Genomic DNA, 15,066 nt, shown 5'->3' with positions numbered 1-15,066 from the left:
CTCTAAGTTCAGAAAACAAGCTGAGAAAATGGAACATACATGAAGTGCTGGCTCAAACAGCTGGCATATGGAGCCAGAACTGCACTGAGATGGGCAGAATGCTCTTCTGCTGCAAGAAGATCAAGTAATCCAAGTACGGATTTCATTTTCTTCTCTGCCACACTGCTGCTTCTGCCTCTTCAGGAAGTGCTTGTTAGACAGGCCTCAAAGTCCCAGCAGGAGTGAAAGCTTAGCCCAGGGTCGTGGGTGCCATGCCGCATGCTTGGCCCTGACACCAAAATTTGTGGGTGCGCGGCCCCTTCATGGGGAATTTTGTGGGGGTTTGGGCACCCAGGGCCCCAGGGAATTGGCACCTATGAGTCCCAGAATCAGGACCTTTAGTTAGCTGAATGCCCTCGTGCCTAAGAGGGAAGGAAAGACTGACCAAGAGCAATTAGACAACAACAACATACTTTTACTGACCTTAAGAATGCAGTAGAAGAGGTGCCCAGATGCAATCTATCTGGGCACTTCCTCTGCCTTCTAAGGGGCAATCAAAAATATATTGCCTAATTATTGTTCTAAGGGAGGAAGAAGGCACCTGTGGCATTTGTAACAAAGAAAAAGAGATGCTTTAGAAAAGACAACAATTGCGGGGATCAGAGCACCAGATGATACAATGCCTCATTTTAAAATGTTTCCTTTTTAAAACATCACCGTGGCCATTGTTTTGAAGAAAATATCCAACATATATATTGGAATCATGGAACTGAAAGGGAACAGAAGGATCTATATTCTTCAGAAAGGCATTCATAGACTACCTGTGAACTTAGGTGAACTGTGGAAGTTTATGTGTTAATTAGTTAATTAATATCCCACCACTCCTCCTGAAGGCACCCAGCTTATCAGTGGGGTGGGGAGGGAGTTGAGGCTATTGCAGGACACAGGTTTGATATTGGTGGGTCAGCCAGGGGAAATGGGGAGAGGGGGCTTTCAATCAGTTGTCCCATCCATTGCGAATTGCCCCCTTTCTAATTCAATTCAAATGCTTTCACCAAACCATAAATCACATCACAAAAAATGAGAATCGATTCTAAACTAGAGCAGCAAATTGCCATCTGTTCAGAGGTATCTATTAAAAAGGAGTCCTTTGGTGCACTGTACCTGTTGAGATAACAATGCGATGCCAGTGTTCTGTTCATAATCAACGAGAAAAGAAACCACCCGTCTAGAAAAGTGCCCTTCACCTTTCATTTTGTGAGGCAAGCAGCTGTGCCATTTTTGAAATGTATCATTGCTATAGAAACAAGTGGATTCCTGTTTTTTTAAAAAACAACAACAACAAAAGGATGCAAAGTAATCAATTTAGAAATACATCGTTGTTCGAACTTAAAAGCTTTGCCAAAGAATCCACTGAGCTCTGAATATACAGGAGTGGCGAGTGGGGAGGGGCAATGGTGTGTACCTGGCCTCCTAGGAGGACAGCCACTGCCACTGACCAGGAGGGAGAAGTGGAGGGCCAAGGCAACAGAAAGGTCAGAGCTGTACAGTGCACCAGCATGAAGATGTTGATGATGATGCACCCATGCAGCAGTGGTTTCCCCATTACCTTGCCCCTCCTGTCCTCCTTCCTGGTAAGTGGCAGCAACTCGCTGTGTCAGTGCTCCACTCAGCAGGCCTCTCCTGTATAAATGCAAACAAGAAGCAAAGCAAGAAGATTTTACAAGGACAAGGGCCAAAATGCACATTACTGATGCTTTTAAAAAAGTACAAAGTCAAATTATGTACTGAACAGAATGCACCAAACCTCAACTAGGTAAAGGTAAAGGTACCCCTGCCCGTACGGGCCAGTCTTGCCAGACTCTAGGGTTGTGCGCTCATCTCACTCTATAGGCTGGGAGCCAGCGCTGTCCGCAGACACTTCCGGGTCACGTGGCCAGCGTGACAAGCTGCATCTGGCGAGCCAGCGCAGCACACAGAACGCCATTTACCTTCCTGCTGGTAAGCGGTCCCTATTTATCTACTTGCACCCGGAGGTGCTTTCGAACTGCTAGGTTGGCAGGCGCTGGGACCGAAAGACGGGAGCGCATCCCGCTGCGGGGATTTGAACCGCCGACCATGCGATCGGCAAATCCAAGGCGCTGAGGTTTTACCCACAGCGCCACCCACGTCCCTTAAACCTCAACTATACGTCGGCAAATTTTCATAAGGTTTTATCGTCATTTGCCTTACCTGGCTCAATGACTTATCTTTGTTGAATGACAGACTAACATAGTCTGCTGCAAGAAAAGCAGAAATATATTAGCTACAACTCAGTGCTTGCACTTCTAAAATATAGTTTACAAAAGGCATCAACCCAGCTTCATGTGAACAGTTAAAAAGAACTCAGGGTGAAAATTTGAAATTATTTTTGTGACATGCCTTAAAATATATAAGTGTATATGAGCGGAGAGGCATGCTCTCTGCCTTGAGCTGGTTTATTGCAGGCAAGCATTGCAGGAGCACTCTTTGCCTCCACTTACACTATGGAGTTTTGCAGGGTGCTATTTTGTCCCCCATGCTATTCAACAGCTACATGAAGACATTGGAAGCAGACATTAGGACAGTAGATGACACAGCTATATTTCTCCATAACGTTGGAGAACCCATGGCTTCAAGTTACACATTCAACACATATAAATCACTTTTTCTTTACCAATCTAGCTGAGTCCCTGGTTTTCTTACTTTCGTATAATTCTTTGTTAGCTAGACACTGGAGGCTGTACCATATTTCAGCTTTAAGATAATCATTCTGTGGGTGGAAAAAGACAAGGAAATACTTAGCATGCCAAGTGAATTCACATAGTATAGCTGTTAAGATTCTGAAAGGGTCTGCTGAGGCACAAGTCGTCCTTTCTAACTATCACACATTGCCTAAAAACCTCTGTGGAGCCAAGGAAGACAGTGGACAATACTGTCAAATATCAGAAAACAGAACTAGCATTCTAGTTTCTAGCGGCAATGCCAGTGATATTAGTGGTGGTGCTGGTGGCGGAACAACTCAAGAGAATCGATGGCCAAAAGTATCAGAATTACAGAGATGTCAGAAGCAGAGCAAGATGTACTTGAGATACCAACTTCCCCAAGATCTCATTCCAGCTCCCAATGATAGTCATGAGAAAAGAAAACTACCACACTGCCTCTTTCTGTTCTTCTCATGCAGCACAGAATTCTGATTTAACACATTGACAGCTGTTTATATAACTTTGTCAGGGAATTCACAGATCAAAGGATAGCTATATGGCCTCAATGGGACCCAATTCCTCTTGTCCTCTGAAATTATAGCACACAAGTGGAAACTAGCAACTGGAACTATACAATGCACTATCCTATGTCTTGCTTTCAAAACTCACTGCTTTATCACAGTAATTTATATACTGCTTAATTGCAATAGCCTCTAAGCAATTTACAAACGTTTTTGTGAGTTATAGCTCTATTCTCTGTATTAATGGGAATGGACCAAGAGGGATCCCTTCCCCCAACCCTCATTCAGCTTGTTACTCCAGCAATATCCAGGATGGGTCTGTGACTGGGACAAGAGTAAAAGGAGTTCATCTACACACATCCCTCAGCACTTCAAAGTTCACAGTTCCTCTGTAAACTGCGACTGTGTTAAACCATTAGTAGTAGTAGTAGTAGTAGTAGTAGTAGTAGTAGTAGTAGTATACCACCCTATAACCTATAACTCAGTTTACAACATAAAATTTCAATAAAATAACACATAATAAAAATGAAAACAAAGATGGCCCAATAATTCTCCTGTCTATAAACCACGCAGTTGGTCAGCATGGGGTGGGGTGGGGTGGAGAAATGAAATTCAGTGTCTTATGAGAAAATAAAAAGCAAGGCGTTGGCCATCAAGCAACTGATTCCTGATGCTGTGGGAAGCTAGGGAGTGAAAAATAACATTCTGATGCTTGTATAGCTGTGTGGCTAAGAGAGCTGGAGTGTAAGGTGCAACCTCCCATTTTGTGCCTTTGGCATGACACTTGTGAGAGCTGCCTTCCATATTTCTGCCTGGCAGGCCTTAAGTCCTCCCTCTGTTTGCTACCTCAGCGGGGTTCCCGGTGAAGGAATAACTTGTCCCATTGTGGTCCTTCCCTCACGTTGTCAAAAAGTTCCTTACTGAGGCGGTTTGCTCAGACCCCGACATTTGTGGATCCTCTGTCTAACGTCTTCTCCCAAGGGGAGCCATAAAGCCACCCAAGGGTTCTGGTGAGCTAGCCAACCTTTCTTCCCTGTGAGTTTTCCTGTCAATTGTGTTGTCGCTACAAAGCTATGTTTATTGGGCTCTGTGTGTGTGCCTGCAAGCTTCTGTCTTCTATGTGTCATTGAGGTGGGTGAGGGCATGGAAGCAACACGGCTGACTTGCAGGTGTCAGTTGCCTAGCATACAGAGATTGCATTGTGTCGGTGCTGGGTGTGTGTGTGTGTATCACAATATATTGCTATGTTTTCTCTCCTTTAGAGTGCTGCCATTTACATTTGAACTTGCAGCTGGAAATGCATAGGATTCGGACAACAAATTTGATGTCAATACTAAGCCAATGTTAGCATTCTGCCCAGTGTACCAGGGTCTCTGGATTTCATTGTTAGGATCTGTATACTACATGATTTATGATCCTTGGGACACTTATTTCTAAATGGCTAACAAAATGAATGCCAGAAAGAGTTTCAGAAAACATTATTTGTGAGATGCTAAAAAACACACCACTGAGAACAACAAACGCAACATTTAGCAATTTCTCACCATTTCAAAGCCACATAAGGTTGGTTTGCCAAACTGAAATAAAACACAATAAGACCAAATTGTATGAATCATCACTTTCTCTCCCACACTTTTCACAAGCAATTTCACAAGTGTATTACTTTACATATTTATTTACCACTTACACTCAATATTATTAATATGGTCATTGGTTGTTTTGAGTGACATAAGAAGCCTGCCTCCACCAACAGCCTGGGGCAACCTAGCCAGGGCATGTACTTTTCCTGTGAGATAACAGGAAATAAGCAATAGCTACAAACCGACAGCTAAAACACCTAAGGAAATCAAGTACCATACCCATCACTAAAAAGAATTCAACAATGGTGCCAGCAAAACTCTCTGGGGAGAGGCTTCCAAAGACAAAGGGCTACAACAGAAAAGGCCCTGTCACAATCCCCTTCACTTCTAAAGGTAGCACTCCTGAAGCAGGGCCACAGAGATTGATCTTAATATAAGAGGTATCTATTAATTGCAGCAAAGCTATTGTTGGTGCAAGGAAAAAATAGGTACACAAAGGAGAAGTCCTGGATACCAAGATCCAAGTTTGGGGCAAGTACTCTTTATTGAGAGACCCCAGCAGATATTTAAAATCACAAAATATGCAGCAAAAGTGAAGCATGGGAATATGATAATAATTTTTATTTTTTATACCCTGCCCATCTGGCTAGGTTGCTCCAGGCTTTTAAGACCTTTAAAATTTGCCCTTTCAAGTTCCTTCCAAAGTTTCCCACTTCCCCTAGCATAGAAAAAGACCACATGTTTGGTAAGGTTAAAATGGTTCACATACAAATTCTCTTCAAAGGTCTGGTTCATATGCTTTTCCACACATCAACCAGAAACGTTGCACAGGCAGTAAAACTTGGTTTAGTTCCAAAGTGGTGAAAGTTTCTAAATTATTGATATAGGAACACAAGAATGGCTTGTGAATGCCATGCAGCTAAGCTGGAGCAACCAGCTTAGCCTCTTCATACACTTAGTGCATCAGGAGAACTAGGAAGAGAACAATTAGTACACAGATTAACAACGCAATCCTAGATGTGCCTACCCAGACGTAGTTCTCACCATGTTCAATGGGACTTACTTGCAGGAAATGTGTATAGTAGGGTTATAGTCTTAGGCTGAATGAGATTGTCTTCTGAGCAGACATGTATGGCATTGGAGATCTTCCAAACTTAGTTTTTTTGCAGTATGCTTACCAGTGGTTTTTAAAACATTAGATGATTGGGGGGGGGAGGGACACAGGGATATTTAGAAGTGCACATATGTACCTGCAACAGCTTTCCAGTTTTAATGCGCAGATCATCACTGATAAATAATCCTAGTGAGGTGAGGAGTACAAGACGGGTATTTGTTACGGTGAGATCCACAAGCGCAAGTCCGTAACAATCTTGAGGAGAGAAAAGGCACTGTGAGTAACCTGAGTTGCATCTCTCAGACTTCCATCATTACTTGTTATAGACATGGCAAATTACACCCATATTGAGACACCCAGATCTGTTGGGCAATCCATGCACCTGATATGCATTTGAAGAAGGTCTAGATCTATGTGGTTTTTAGAGAGGGTGGAGTGATGAAATCTGCTCTTTCCAACTGTGCTCCTTTGCTGCATTTTTTTTTTAAAATATAGCAAAGTCAAGTTCAGGGGGCAGCAAGAACAGAGGCTGACTCTTCTGACCTTGCCCATCTGACTTTGTTGCCCCAGCCACTCTGGGTGGCTTCCAACACATATAAAAAACAATAATACATTAAACATTAAAAAAAACCACCTTCCCTATACAGGGCTGCCTTCAGATGCCTTGGGGGTCAGATAACTCCATACCCTCCAGTATTTCTCTGATGAAAATAGGGCTATCCTAAGAAAAAGTGGGGCATTCTGGGATCAAATCAGAAACCGGGACAGCTCCTGTAAATCTGGGACTGTCTCTGGAAAATAGGGACACTTGGAGGGTCTGCACTCCAGAGTAAAAAAAATGGCAACCCTGGGAACCACAGCTGGAAGCACCATTAGCCCAACATGCCAGATTCAAGGCTGGCGTCAGTCAAAAGCCCTAAACAGGCTGTAGAATCTGACCTGTCAATCCCACCCCAGGGAGAGAAGACCCTAAATGCTGAGGGATGAGGGTTCCCATATCCAAGAAGCTGAAATTTGGGACCCAAGGAGGCAGAGATTCTTTCTTATCACTGTCCAAAGAAAAGGGATGAGGGAGGGTTCTCCAGATCCTAGGGTTTTGAACCACACCACAACCTTCACTTTGAGACCTACAATTACTGTATTGGTCTGAATATAGGCCACACTCCCCCCCCTCCCAAAATCTGGCTCATATAAAAGCTGAGTGCAGTCTATAGTGACACTCTTATAAATAGAGAAGCTATGTTTTGAGAGATCTCATTTTAGGGGTGTAGTCTGTATTTGGACCAACCCTGTACATTCTATGAAAGTGCAACGTGTTCTAAGGCCTTGGGGTAAGATAGGCTACAAATAAAAAGGAAATGCATATGGGTCAATTAAACAACTGAAAATAAAAATTACCGTTTTCCAAGATGGCACAAATGGTAGCAGACAAGTTAAACCATACCGTATCCCCATCCATAAATCCACTGTCAGTCAATCCTAAAATTAGTCCTACAAATACAAAAGAAAACAATGCATTACATGAAAAGTGAATCACAGTATAAAGCCAGGCTACCAGTATTTATGACACTGTTATAAAGCTTCATATTTCCCAGAAATTTCAGCAGTGTAGCTGGTTTGGTTCGCTTTTGATGAAGAGATGACTGGAGGTTTCTCTGTGATATTTGAGTTTATTTACAAATATATGCTGAGCCTGGGTAGAAGCACAACTTATCACCCCAACAGCAGTAAAATCAGGAAATAAGCACCCCTGTATCCACAGATACAATTACAGACCTTAAAAACTCAGCTCAATCCTACTTGCACACACTGAAAGAAAGCATGTCTGCCTGCTTTACTAGTACCACATATCTAAGTTAATAAGCACAAGCAGGTGGTTCGGTATGGGGTGGGATGGGGGACAGTTGCAAACATATCCCTGGCATATTCCTGTGGTTATTGTAGAATACACTGCAGTGTAGTGGTTGTATCTTGTTCTCTCCTTCCCACCTGCAAAATGCTCTAGCAGTCATGCTTTTCACCATCACACACATATTTGACTAAAAACAAACAAACCAGCGAGCAAATAATTCAAATTAATTGTTTTTTTTGGGGGGAGGGGATACCATTTCAAAAAATGCATACCTACCATTTATTCCATCTATTTTGAATGCTCAGTATGCAAGTGTCATTGCTTGCCGAGCTAAAATAGTGCCAGCGATGCAAAAGGTTTGCAAAACTGCAAATGATCTTTTTTTAAACAACAACAACAAAGTCTTTTCCATTGCTGTGAGAGGGAATTGTCCATGAAAGCTGCACCAGGCCCTCTGAGAACAACAGAATGTCCTCAGTCCTGTTGCTCTAAGGGGAGCTTGCTCCTCTACTCCTTTCAAAGCACATGGCAGCAAGAAGGCCTTTCCCTGCTGCCTAGGGTTGCTGTATTTCTAGAAGTAAAAGTTGCTGAGCTTTTTGGGGAAAACTCAAAGCTATTGAGCACACATTATTTTAGAAAATAATGAAACTCAAAGTTGTTGAGCTCAAAATTCCAGACATTTAGCCGATTTTCCAAAATCCCCCCCTGGACACTATTTTCACCAGTTAAATTATGGACATATGGCAACCCTACTAGAGAGCGGAACATTTTAGAAGGGGAAAAAAGTAAATAGGAACAGAGGCAGTGCTGAACCCTCAGACTATCTCATAAAGGAATTTGCTGAAATGTGAATTCTAAAGTGGACTCATGATTTGATCCTGGTGGTGACCTCTCCAGATTGAATCAGGCAAGTCCTCTTTAGAAGCAGGGTTTCCACCATCAACCCTACTGACCTGAAATAATAGACCTAGATTCGCACACAATGTTCCCCAAGGGGACACATATGCACACGGAGCCAGCATTTCACAGGTTAACAGCTAGTTGCAGAACACTCATGTGTAGTAGAAGTGTAACAAATGCATTCACAAGCAAAACCAACTGCATTTGATGAGACTTACTCCCAAGCAAGTAAAGGATTAAGCCCTAGCCAACACAGTGGGACTTACTTCTGAGTAAACAAGTACACTTATTTTATTTAAACTTTTACATCCCACTGTACCCAGTTGGAAAACGAAGCTGGTGGATCAGCTAATTATGTAAAAATGCAAGACACTTACCTATTTTTCTTGTTGTATAAATCAGACCAATTACTGCTACATCACTTGCACAAGGGGTTTTTGCTATTTTGATATCGGCTACTTTAGACAATGTATCATTAACTTCCACGTTTTCACCAAGGGTCCAAAACCACTGAAGAAGAGGATCTGCAAAAGAGCACTAATGTTTAAGAAAGCAAAAATTCTTTCTGCTTTTTACTTAAAGAGTGTAGGAAATATGCGACTATCTCTGAAATTTGTGGAGACACCCTTGGAGGTGAGTAAGGGATGTTATCAGTCTGGTCCAGGGTTGGGGTGGGGGATGGGAATGGGACTGCCATCACTGTGGTGGAAGGTAGGGGGAAATACAGAAGTGGGTGAAGGCATACAGAAGAGATGAGGTTGTCTAAGTCTGCTGGAAATTGAAGAGTACCAGGAGACCACTTCAAGTAACGAATACCTTCCTTAGACCTGTTCTTAGTAAAATACACACACACACACACGGGATACTCTCTTTTTTCATGATGGTGGCCATTGGAAATCCTGCCAGTATGATATTTTGTTTCAACTGACAAGACAGAATTACTGTTTTGGGGGGACGGGCAGGTGTGGAGGGCTCCCTGGTCTTGAATGGGGTAACTGTGCCTTTGAAGGACCAGGGGCACAGCCTGGGAGTCATTTTGGACTCACAGATGTCCATGGAGGTGCAGGTTACTTCTGTGTCCAGGGCAGCTTTCTACCAGCTCCATCTGGTACCTAGGCTGAGACCCTATCTGCTCATGGACTCATTTGCCAGAGTGATGCATGCTCTGGTTATCTCCCGCTTGGACTACTGCAATGTGCTCTACATGGAGCTACCTTTGAAGGTGACCCAAAAACTACAACTAATCCAGAATGTTGCAGCTAGACTGGCAACTCGGAATGGCCGCTGAGACCATATAACGCCGGTCCTGAAAGACCTACATTGGCTCCCAGTATGTTTCCAAGCACAATTCAAAGTGTTGGTGCTGACCTTTAAAGCCCTAAACGGCCTCGGCCCAGTATACATGAAGGAGTGTCTCCACCCCATCATTCAGCCCGGACACTGAGGTCCAGCTCTGAGGGCATTCTGGTGGTTCCCTCACTGCGAGAAGCAAAGTTACATGGAACCAGGCAGAGGGCCTTCTCAGTAGTGGCGCCCGCCCTGTGGAACGCCCTCCCATCAGATGTCAAAGAGATAAACTGACATTTAGAAAACATCTGAAGGCAGCCCTGTTCAGGGAAGTTTTTAATGTGTGACACATTATGTTTTATTGTATTTTTAATATTCTGTTGGGAGCCACCCAGAGTGGCTGGGGAAATCCAGACAGATGGGTGGGGTATAAATAATAAATTATTATTGGACTTCCAGGTTAGCGCCATCGGTAATGGCGGAATTCCTCTGAACGAGAGGAATTTGCTCTGTGGGAATCGGGTCTGGCCGCGGCGGCGAAGGCAGAGACCCTTCAAAAATCACAGGCGGGTGAAGCCTGTGAACGTGGGATTTGGCGGGCAGCTCTTGCGCCTCCCCTACTCGTGGGGAAACCCGTTTTCGGGGGTCCGGAGCGAAGTGGGGTGAGCAGCGCGTTGCTTTGAATCGACTGCTTCTTCCACGGAGCGAAGCCGCACAGCCGTTGCCGGAGAGCGCTGACTTTTTCCTGTGGACAATTGGATTTAAAAGTAACTACCCATGAGTAGAGTGAAGAATTGGAATTTTAAAAGTCTGAATTTGGCAACGAAACGGGGGAGGTTCAAAACAGGAAGTCCGCCTTCTCTTTTGTAAATAGACTGAAGCAAAGGGCTGCAAGCTAAAGTCTTGGAAAGCCTATTGTAAAGGACTAAATTTCCAGCATTAAAAATAGTGAACCCCCCCCCCTTGGAAGCAGGAGAAGAGGGGGGGAGTTTTGGACTGTATTTGCCTGAAAAAGAGAGGGAAGGAAGCTAAAGCTCCACCGCTCAGAATCTGGAAACGGGCTGCCAAAAAGACTGCCGTACTTTGGAATGTGCATTGACTGTAAATAGATCGTTCGCTGACAGCTAGCAAAATAAGAGAGATATGTTGTTTCAACTGTCCTCCTCTGGTTTTAAAAGAAGTAAAAAGTTATTTTTAAAAGAAGTAAAAGTAACAGAAAATTGAAACTAGTTTTATTGTTGCAATTGTGTTTTAAAATGTGATATTTTGGATTGATACAAATACAATTAGCAACTATTTCCCCCTAGAGGAAGCTTCTGAAACTGTTACAAGAGTTGGACTAGGGGAATTTTCCAACTTTAAGATAAGACTCTGGGACTGTGGGATTGACCTTGAATTACTTAAATGTTATGGCAGATGGAAAAGAAAAAATAGACCCGTCAATCCAAGACAAAACAACAAGGTCTGGGAAGTCTTGGCAGCGAAGAGCCTCAGCATCTGGCCCTTCTGCCTCATCTGCGGCTGTACTAACCCAGTCTAAATCAAGAGGAATGTCATCAGAAGAGGCTTTAGCGCTTGCATTAAGTAAGATAAATGAATCATTGGAACAACTTAACAAGAAAGCAGACGCCACAAATGCAAAAGTGGATGCTGCAGTTACTAAAATTGATTTAAATACAGAAAGCATAAATAGTTTGGGACAAAAGGTGAATACTAACACAGAAACCATTGAGAAACTGATACAGGAATCTAATTCGACACGACAGACCGCAGAGGAAGCCAAGGAAAAAGTTGCTGCTGTGGAATCTAAGGTAATACAATTGGAAACAGAGAGAGTCCCAGACCTACAGAGGCAACTTCAGGACCATAAGCTGACGCTTTCTATGATCAAGCTCAAGGAGAAACAGACAAATTTGAGGATCAGAGCTGTACTTGAACTGGAGAATGACAGTTTGATAGACTTTCTCATGCAGGAACTTGCAGAATTTTGGGAGCTGGATTTGGAACAAGAGGAATTTAAAATTGTGAGGGCCTTTAGATTGGGAAGAGGAGGGAAGAAAGAGAAGAACAGAATAAGAGACTGTTTGATTACCCTCCGATCTAAAGAAGAGAGAGACAGAATTTTAGGTTGGCATTACCAGAAGACTTTGGTAATACAACAGTCAAGAGTGGAAATAGTTAAAGATATCCCGAAACATCTTTTGGACCTTAGGTCCAATTACAGAGATTTGGTTGTCCTGCTGAGAAGGAACAAAATCATCTTCAGGTGGGAATTTCCCCAAGGCCTATCCTTCAGCTTCAAAGGAAGGGAAATAAAAATAAGATCAGTAGAAGATAAAGTTTTTGAATAACTACGAAGAAGATCTGCAGAAGGAACGTGGAAAAGAGTCAAGAGCATCAGACAGAAGATCACCAGACAGAGGACTAGAGCAAAGAGCATTAGACAGAAGATCACCAAAAAGAGGAATAGTGGACATTGCAACATTACCTTTTGGATTGGACCGCCTAGTGAATGTGACACCGACACTACTAACAGAAGAAGAGCAGGCATTGGGTGCAGTTGGAGGAAAATTAGAGTAATTACATCATGGCACTGCAAGTACTAAGCTGGAATGTTAATGGACTGAACTCCCCCCAAAAAAGGCGGAGAGAAAAAATAACAATTGGACTTGATTTGTCTGCAAGAAACACATGTGATAAGGCTACACAGGAAGATATTGAGCAACAAAAGATTGGGCCAAGAATTTATTTCATCAGATAAAGTCAAAAAAAGAGTAGTCCTTTATGCAAAGGAGAGCCTATCACCGAAATTTATATTTAAAGATGACCAAGGAAGATTTGTTGCAATTGAAATTCAATCACAAGGAGAGAAATTTTTGATAGTAGGTATTTATGCACCAAATGAAGGAAAATCGGAATTTTTCAAGAAGTTACATGAGATCCTGATGGACTATATGGATTACAATATGATTCTGATGGGAGATATGAATGGAGTGGTGTCTACAAATATGGACAAGGCACTGAGACATGTAGTCACCAAGGATGGTAGACTACCAAAAACTTTTTTTGACATGACTGAAAATATGGATTTAGTTGACATCTGGAGAACAAAGAATCCTATGGGAAGAGAGGGAACTTTCTTCTCTGAGGCTAAAATTACATGGACAAGAATTGACCAAATTTGGGTAACTAGAGGACTGGTTCCGAAGACTAGTAAAGTGGAAATCTGCCCCAAAACTTGCTCCGACCATAATGCTGTGAAGATGGAAATGAAACTGACGCCAGTTGGTTCCTTTAGATGGAGGATGAATGATACTTTGTTTAGGAATGAAGAAGTGACTAAGAAGGCCCAAAAAACTTTGAGAGACTATTTTGAGATAAACATGAATACTACTGTGGAAAAAAGAGTAATCTGGGACGCAAGCAAAGCGGTTATGAGAGGATTTCTGATACAACAGAATGCAATCAAGAAGAGAATTCAAAATGAGAAAAAAGATAAAATCCTGGAAAAAATAAAGGAAGGAGAGAAGAAACTGAGAGCGTAACCAAAGTCGCAGGAGATCCTGAAAGAGATAAAGTTATATCAAGTACAATATATGAAAATGATGAATCAGGAAATAGAATGGAAGATTAAACAGATGAGACAAAAGACATTTGAATCAGCAAATAAGTGCAGAAAATTGTTGGCTTGGCAAATAAAAAAAGACAAAAACTTAATACCATTACGAATCTGGAAGTGGAAGGAAAGAATATACAGAATTCAGTGGAGATTAGAAAGTGCTTCCAGAGGTATTTTAAACAATTATATACACAGGAGACCAGAAAGAAATGGACATTGATAGATTTTTGGAAACTAATGGACTACAAAAAATCTCTCAGGAAAATAAGTTAATGCTGAATTACAAAATAATGGAACAGGAAGTAGAAGGGGCCATCCAGAACATGCAATTAGGTAAATCCCCAGGACCGGATGGTTTGACTTCAAGATATTACAGATCTCTGAAAGAATGGTTAATACAACCTTTAAAGGAAGTCTGTAATGAAATACTGGAAGGGAAAAGGGCACCAGAGTCGTGGAAGGAAGCTTATATTACACATATACCGAAAACAGAGACTGAAAAGACACTGCTCAAGAACTACTGTCAGGGAAGAGTTAGAAGTTTCCAGTTTACCAGAGGGAGAAAGCATTCCCCAAGGGGGGAAGGAGAGCAGTGAATCTAATAGAAGAGAGCAAGAGGAACAACCGGGAGGGACTGGCTGTTCACAGGAAAGGCAAAGGTTAAGTTCTAGCTCAGATTCGGAGGAGGGGAGATACAAGCCAGCTCTAGCCAGGAGGTTAGAAAAAAGAGCGGGAAAGCGAAGGGAAGGGCGCCTTCGCCATTTTGAGACTGGCTGGTCACGGAGAAGCAGAGCTCAGAAGGTATCTGAAAGAAGTGACTCGGAGGAATAATATTTAAGAACCGTTTATAATATTGTTTTGTTAATAAGCAATAAAAAGTTATAGAAGAACAAGAAGCGTTCGTGTGGTGATCTGAAGAGGACAACGACCAGGCCTGACAACTACCGCCCCATATCACTGCTTAATGTGGATTATAAAATTTTTGCAGATATTTTGGCTAAAAGATTAAAAAAGGTGCTAGCAGAAGAAATTCATAAAGATCAAGCGGGCTTTCTCCCGGGCAGACATTTGTCTGACAATACGAGGAACATAATTAATATTTTAGAAAAACTACAAGTGAAGATAAATACTAAAGCAGTTCTGATATTTGTGGACGCGGAGAAAGCCTTTGACAACATTTCTTGGGAGTTTTATGAAGAAGAATTTACAGGGGATGGGGGTTGCTCAAGGTTTTGGAAATGGTATAGGTGCAATTTATTCAGAACAAAAGGCTAAATTAATTGTGAATAATGTAGTGACGGAATAATAAATAATAAATTATTATTATTGTGATGATGATGTATTGCAGTTTTATCATTCATTTCTTTTGTATTCATATGTATCAATGTTGTTTACTGCTTTGGAGACTTTGGGCCAAAAAAGCAGAATATAAATATAACTTTCCATATCATATGAATAAATTCAGGAAAACTTCATACTTAGTGTCCGTGC

At 42.2% G+C, this 15,066-nt stretch overlaps 1 protein-coding gene across 14 annotated transcripts in view; it reads right to left on the bottom strand.

Moving 5' to 3' along the window:
- The window catches only part of LOC310841298 (cation channel sperm-associated auxiliary subunit beta-like), a 105,436-nt gene that overhangs the window by 24,808 nt on the left and 65,562 nt on the right, over nt 1-15,066 (bottom strand). For 12 of the 14 annotated variants that reach the window (XM_083731935.1, XM_083731934.1, XM_083731928.1 and 9 more), the window contains 7 exons: nt 9,047-9,193; nt 7,316-7,408; nt 6,054-6,172; nt 4,768-4,800; nt 2,704-2,770; nt 2,212-2,258; nt 1,144-1,296 (listed from right to left, as the gene is read on the bottom strand). In XM_083731935.1, coding sequence (XP_083588061.1) covers nt 1,144-1,296; nt 2,212-2,258; nt 2,704-2,770; nt 4,768-4,800; nt 6,054-6,172; nt 7,316-7,408; nt 9,047-9,193 — 659 coding nt within the window. Of the gene's footprint in view, nt 1-1,143; nt 1,297-2,211; nt 2,259-2,703; nt 2,771-4,767; nt 4,801-6,053; nt 6,173-7,315; nt 7,409-7,717; nt 7,743-7,826; nt 7,905-9,046; nt 9,194-15,066 lie in introns of those variants that run through there. The other 2 variants (XM_083731932.1, XM_083731933.1) reach the window with 2 other exon arrangements.

Source organism: Podarcis gaigeae, assembly GCF_964106915.1.
Source record: "Podarcis gaigeae genome assembly, chromosome: 1".
Lineage (NCBI taxonomy): Eukaryota > Metazoa > Chordata > Lepidosauria > Squamata > Lacertidae > Podarcis > Podarcis gaigeae.
Note: the sequence above shows the minus strand (reverse complement) of the source record. Positions and strands in the feature narration are given on the sequence as shown.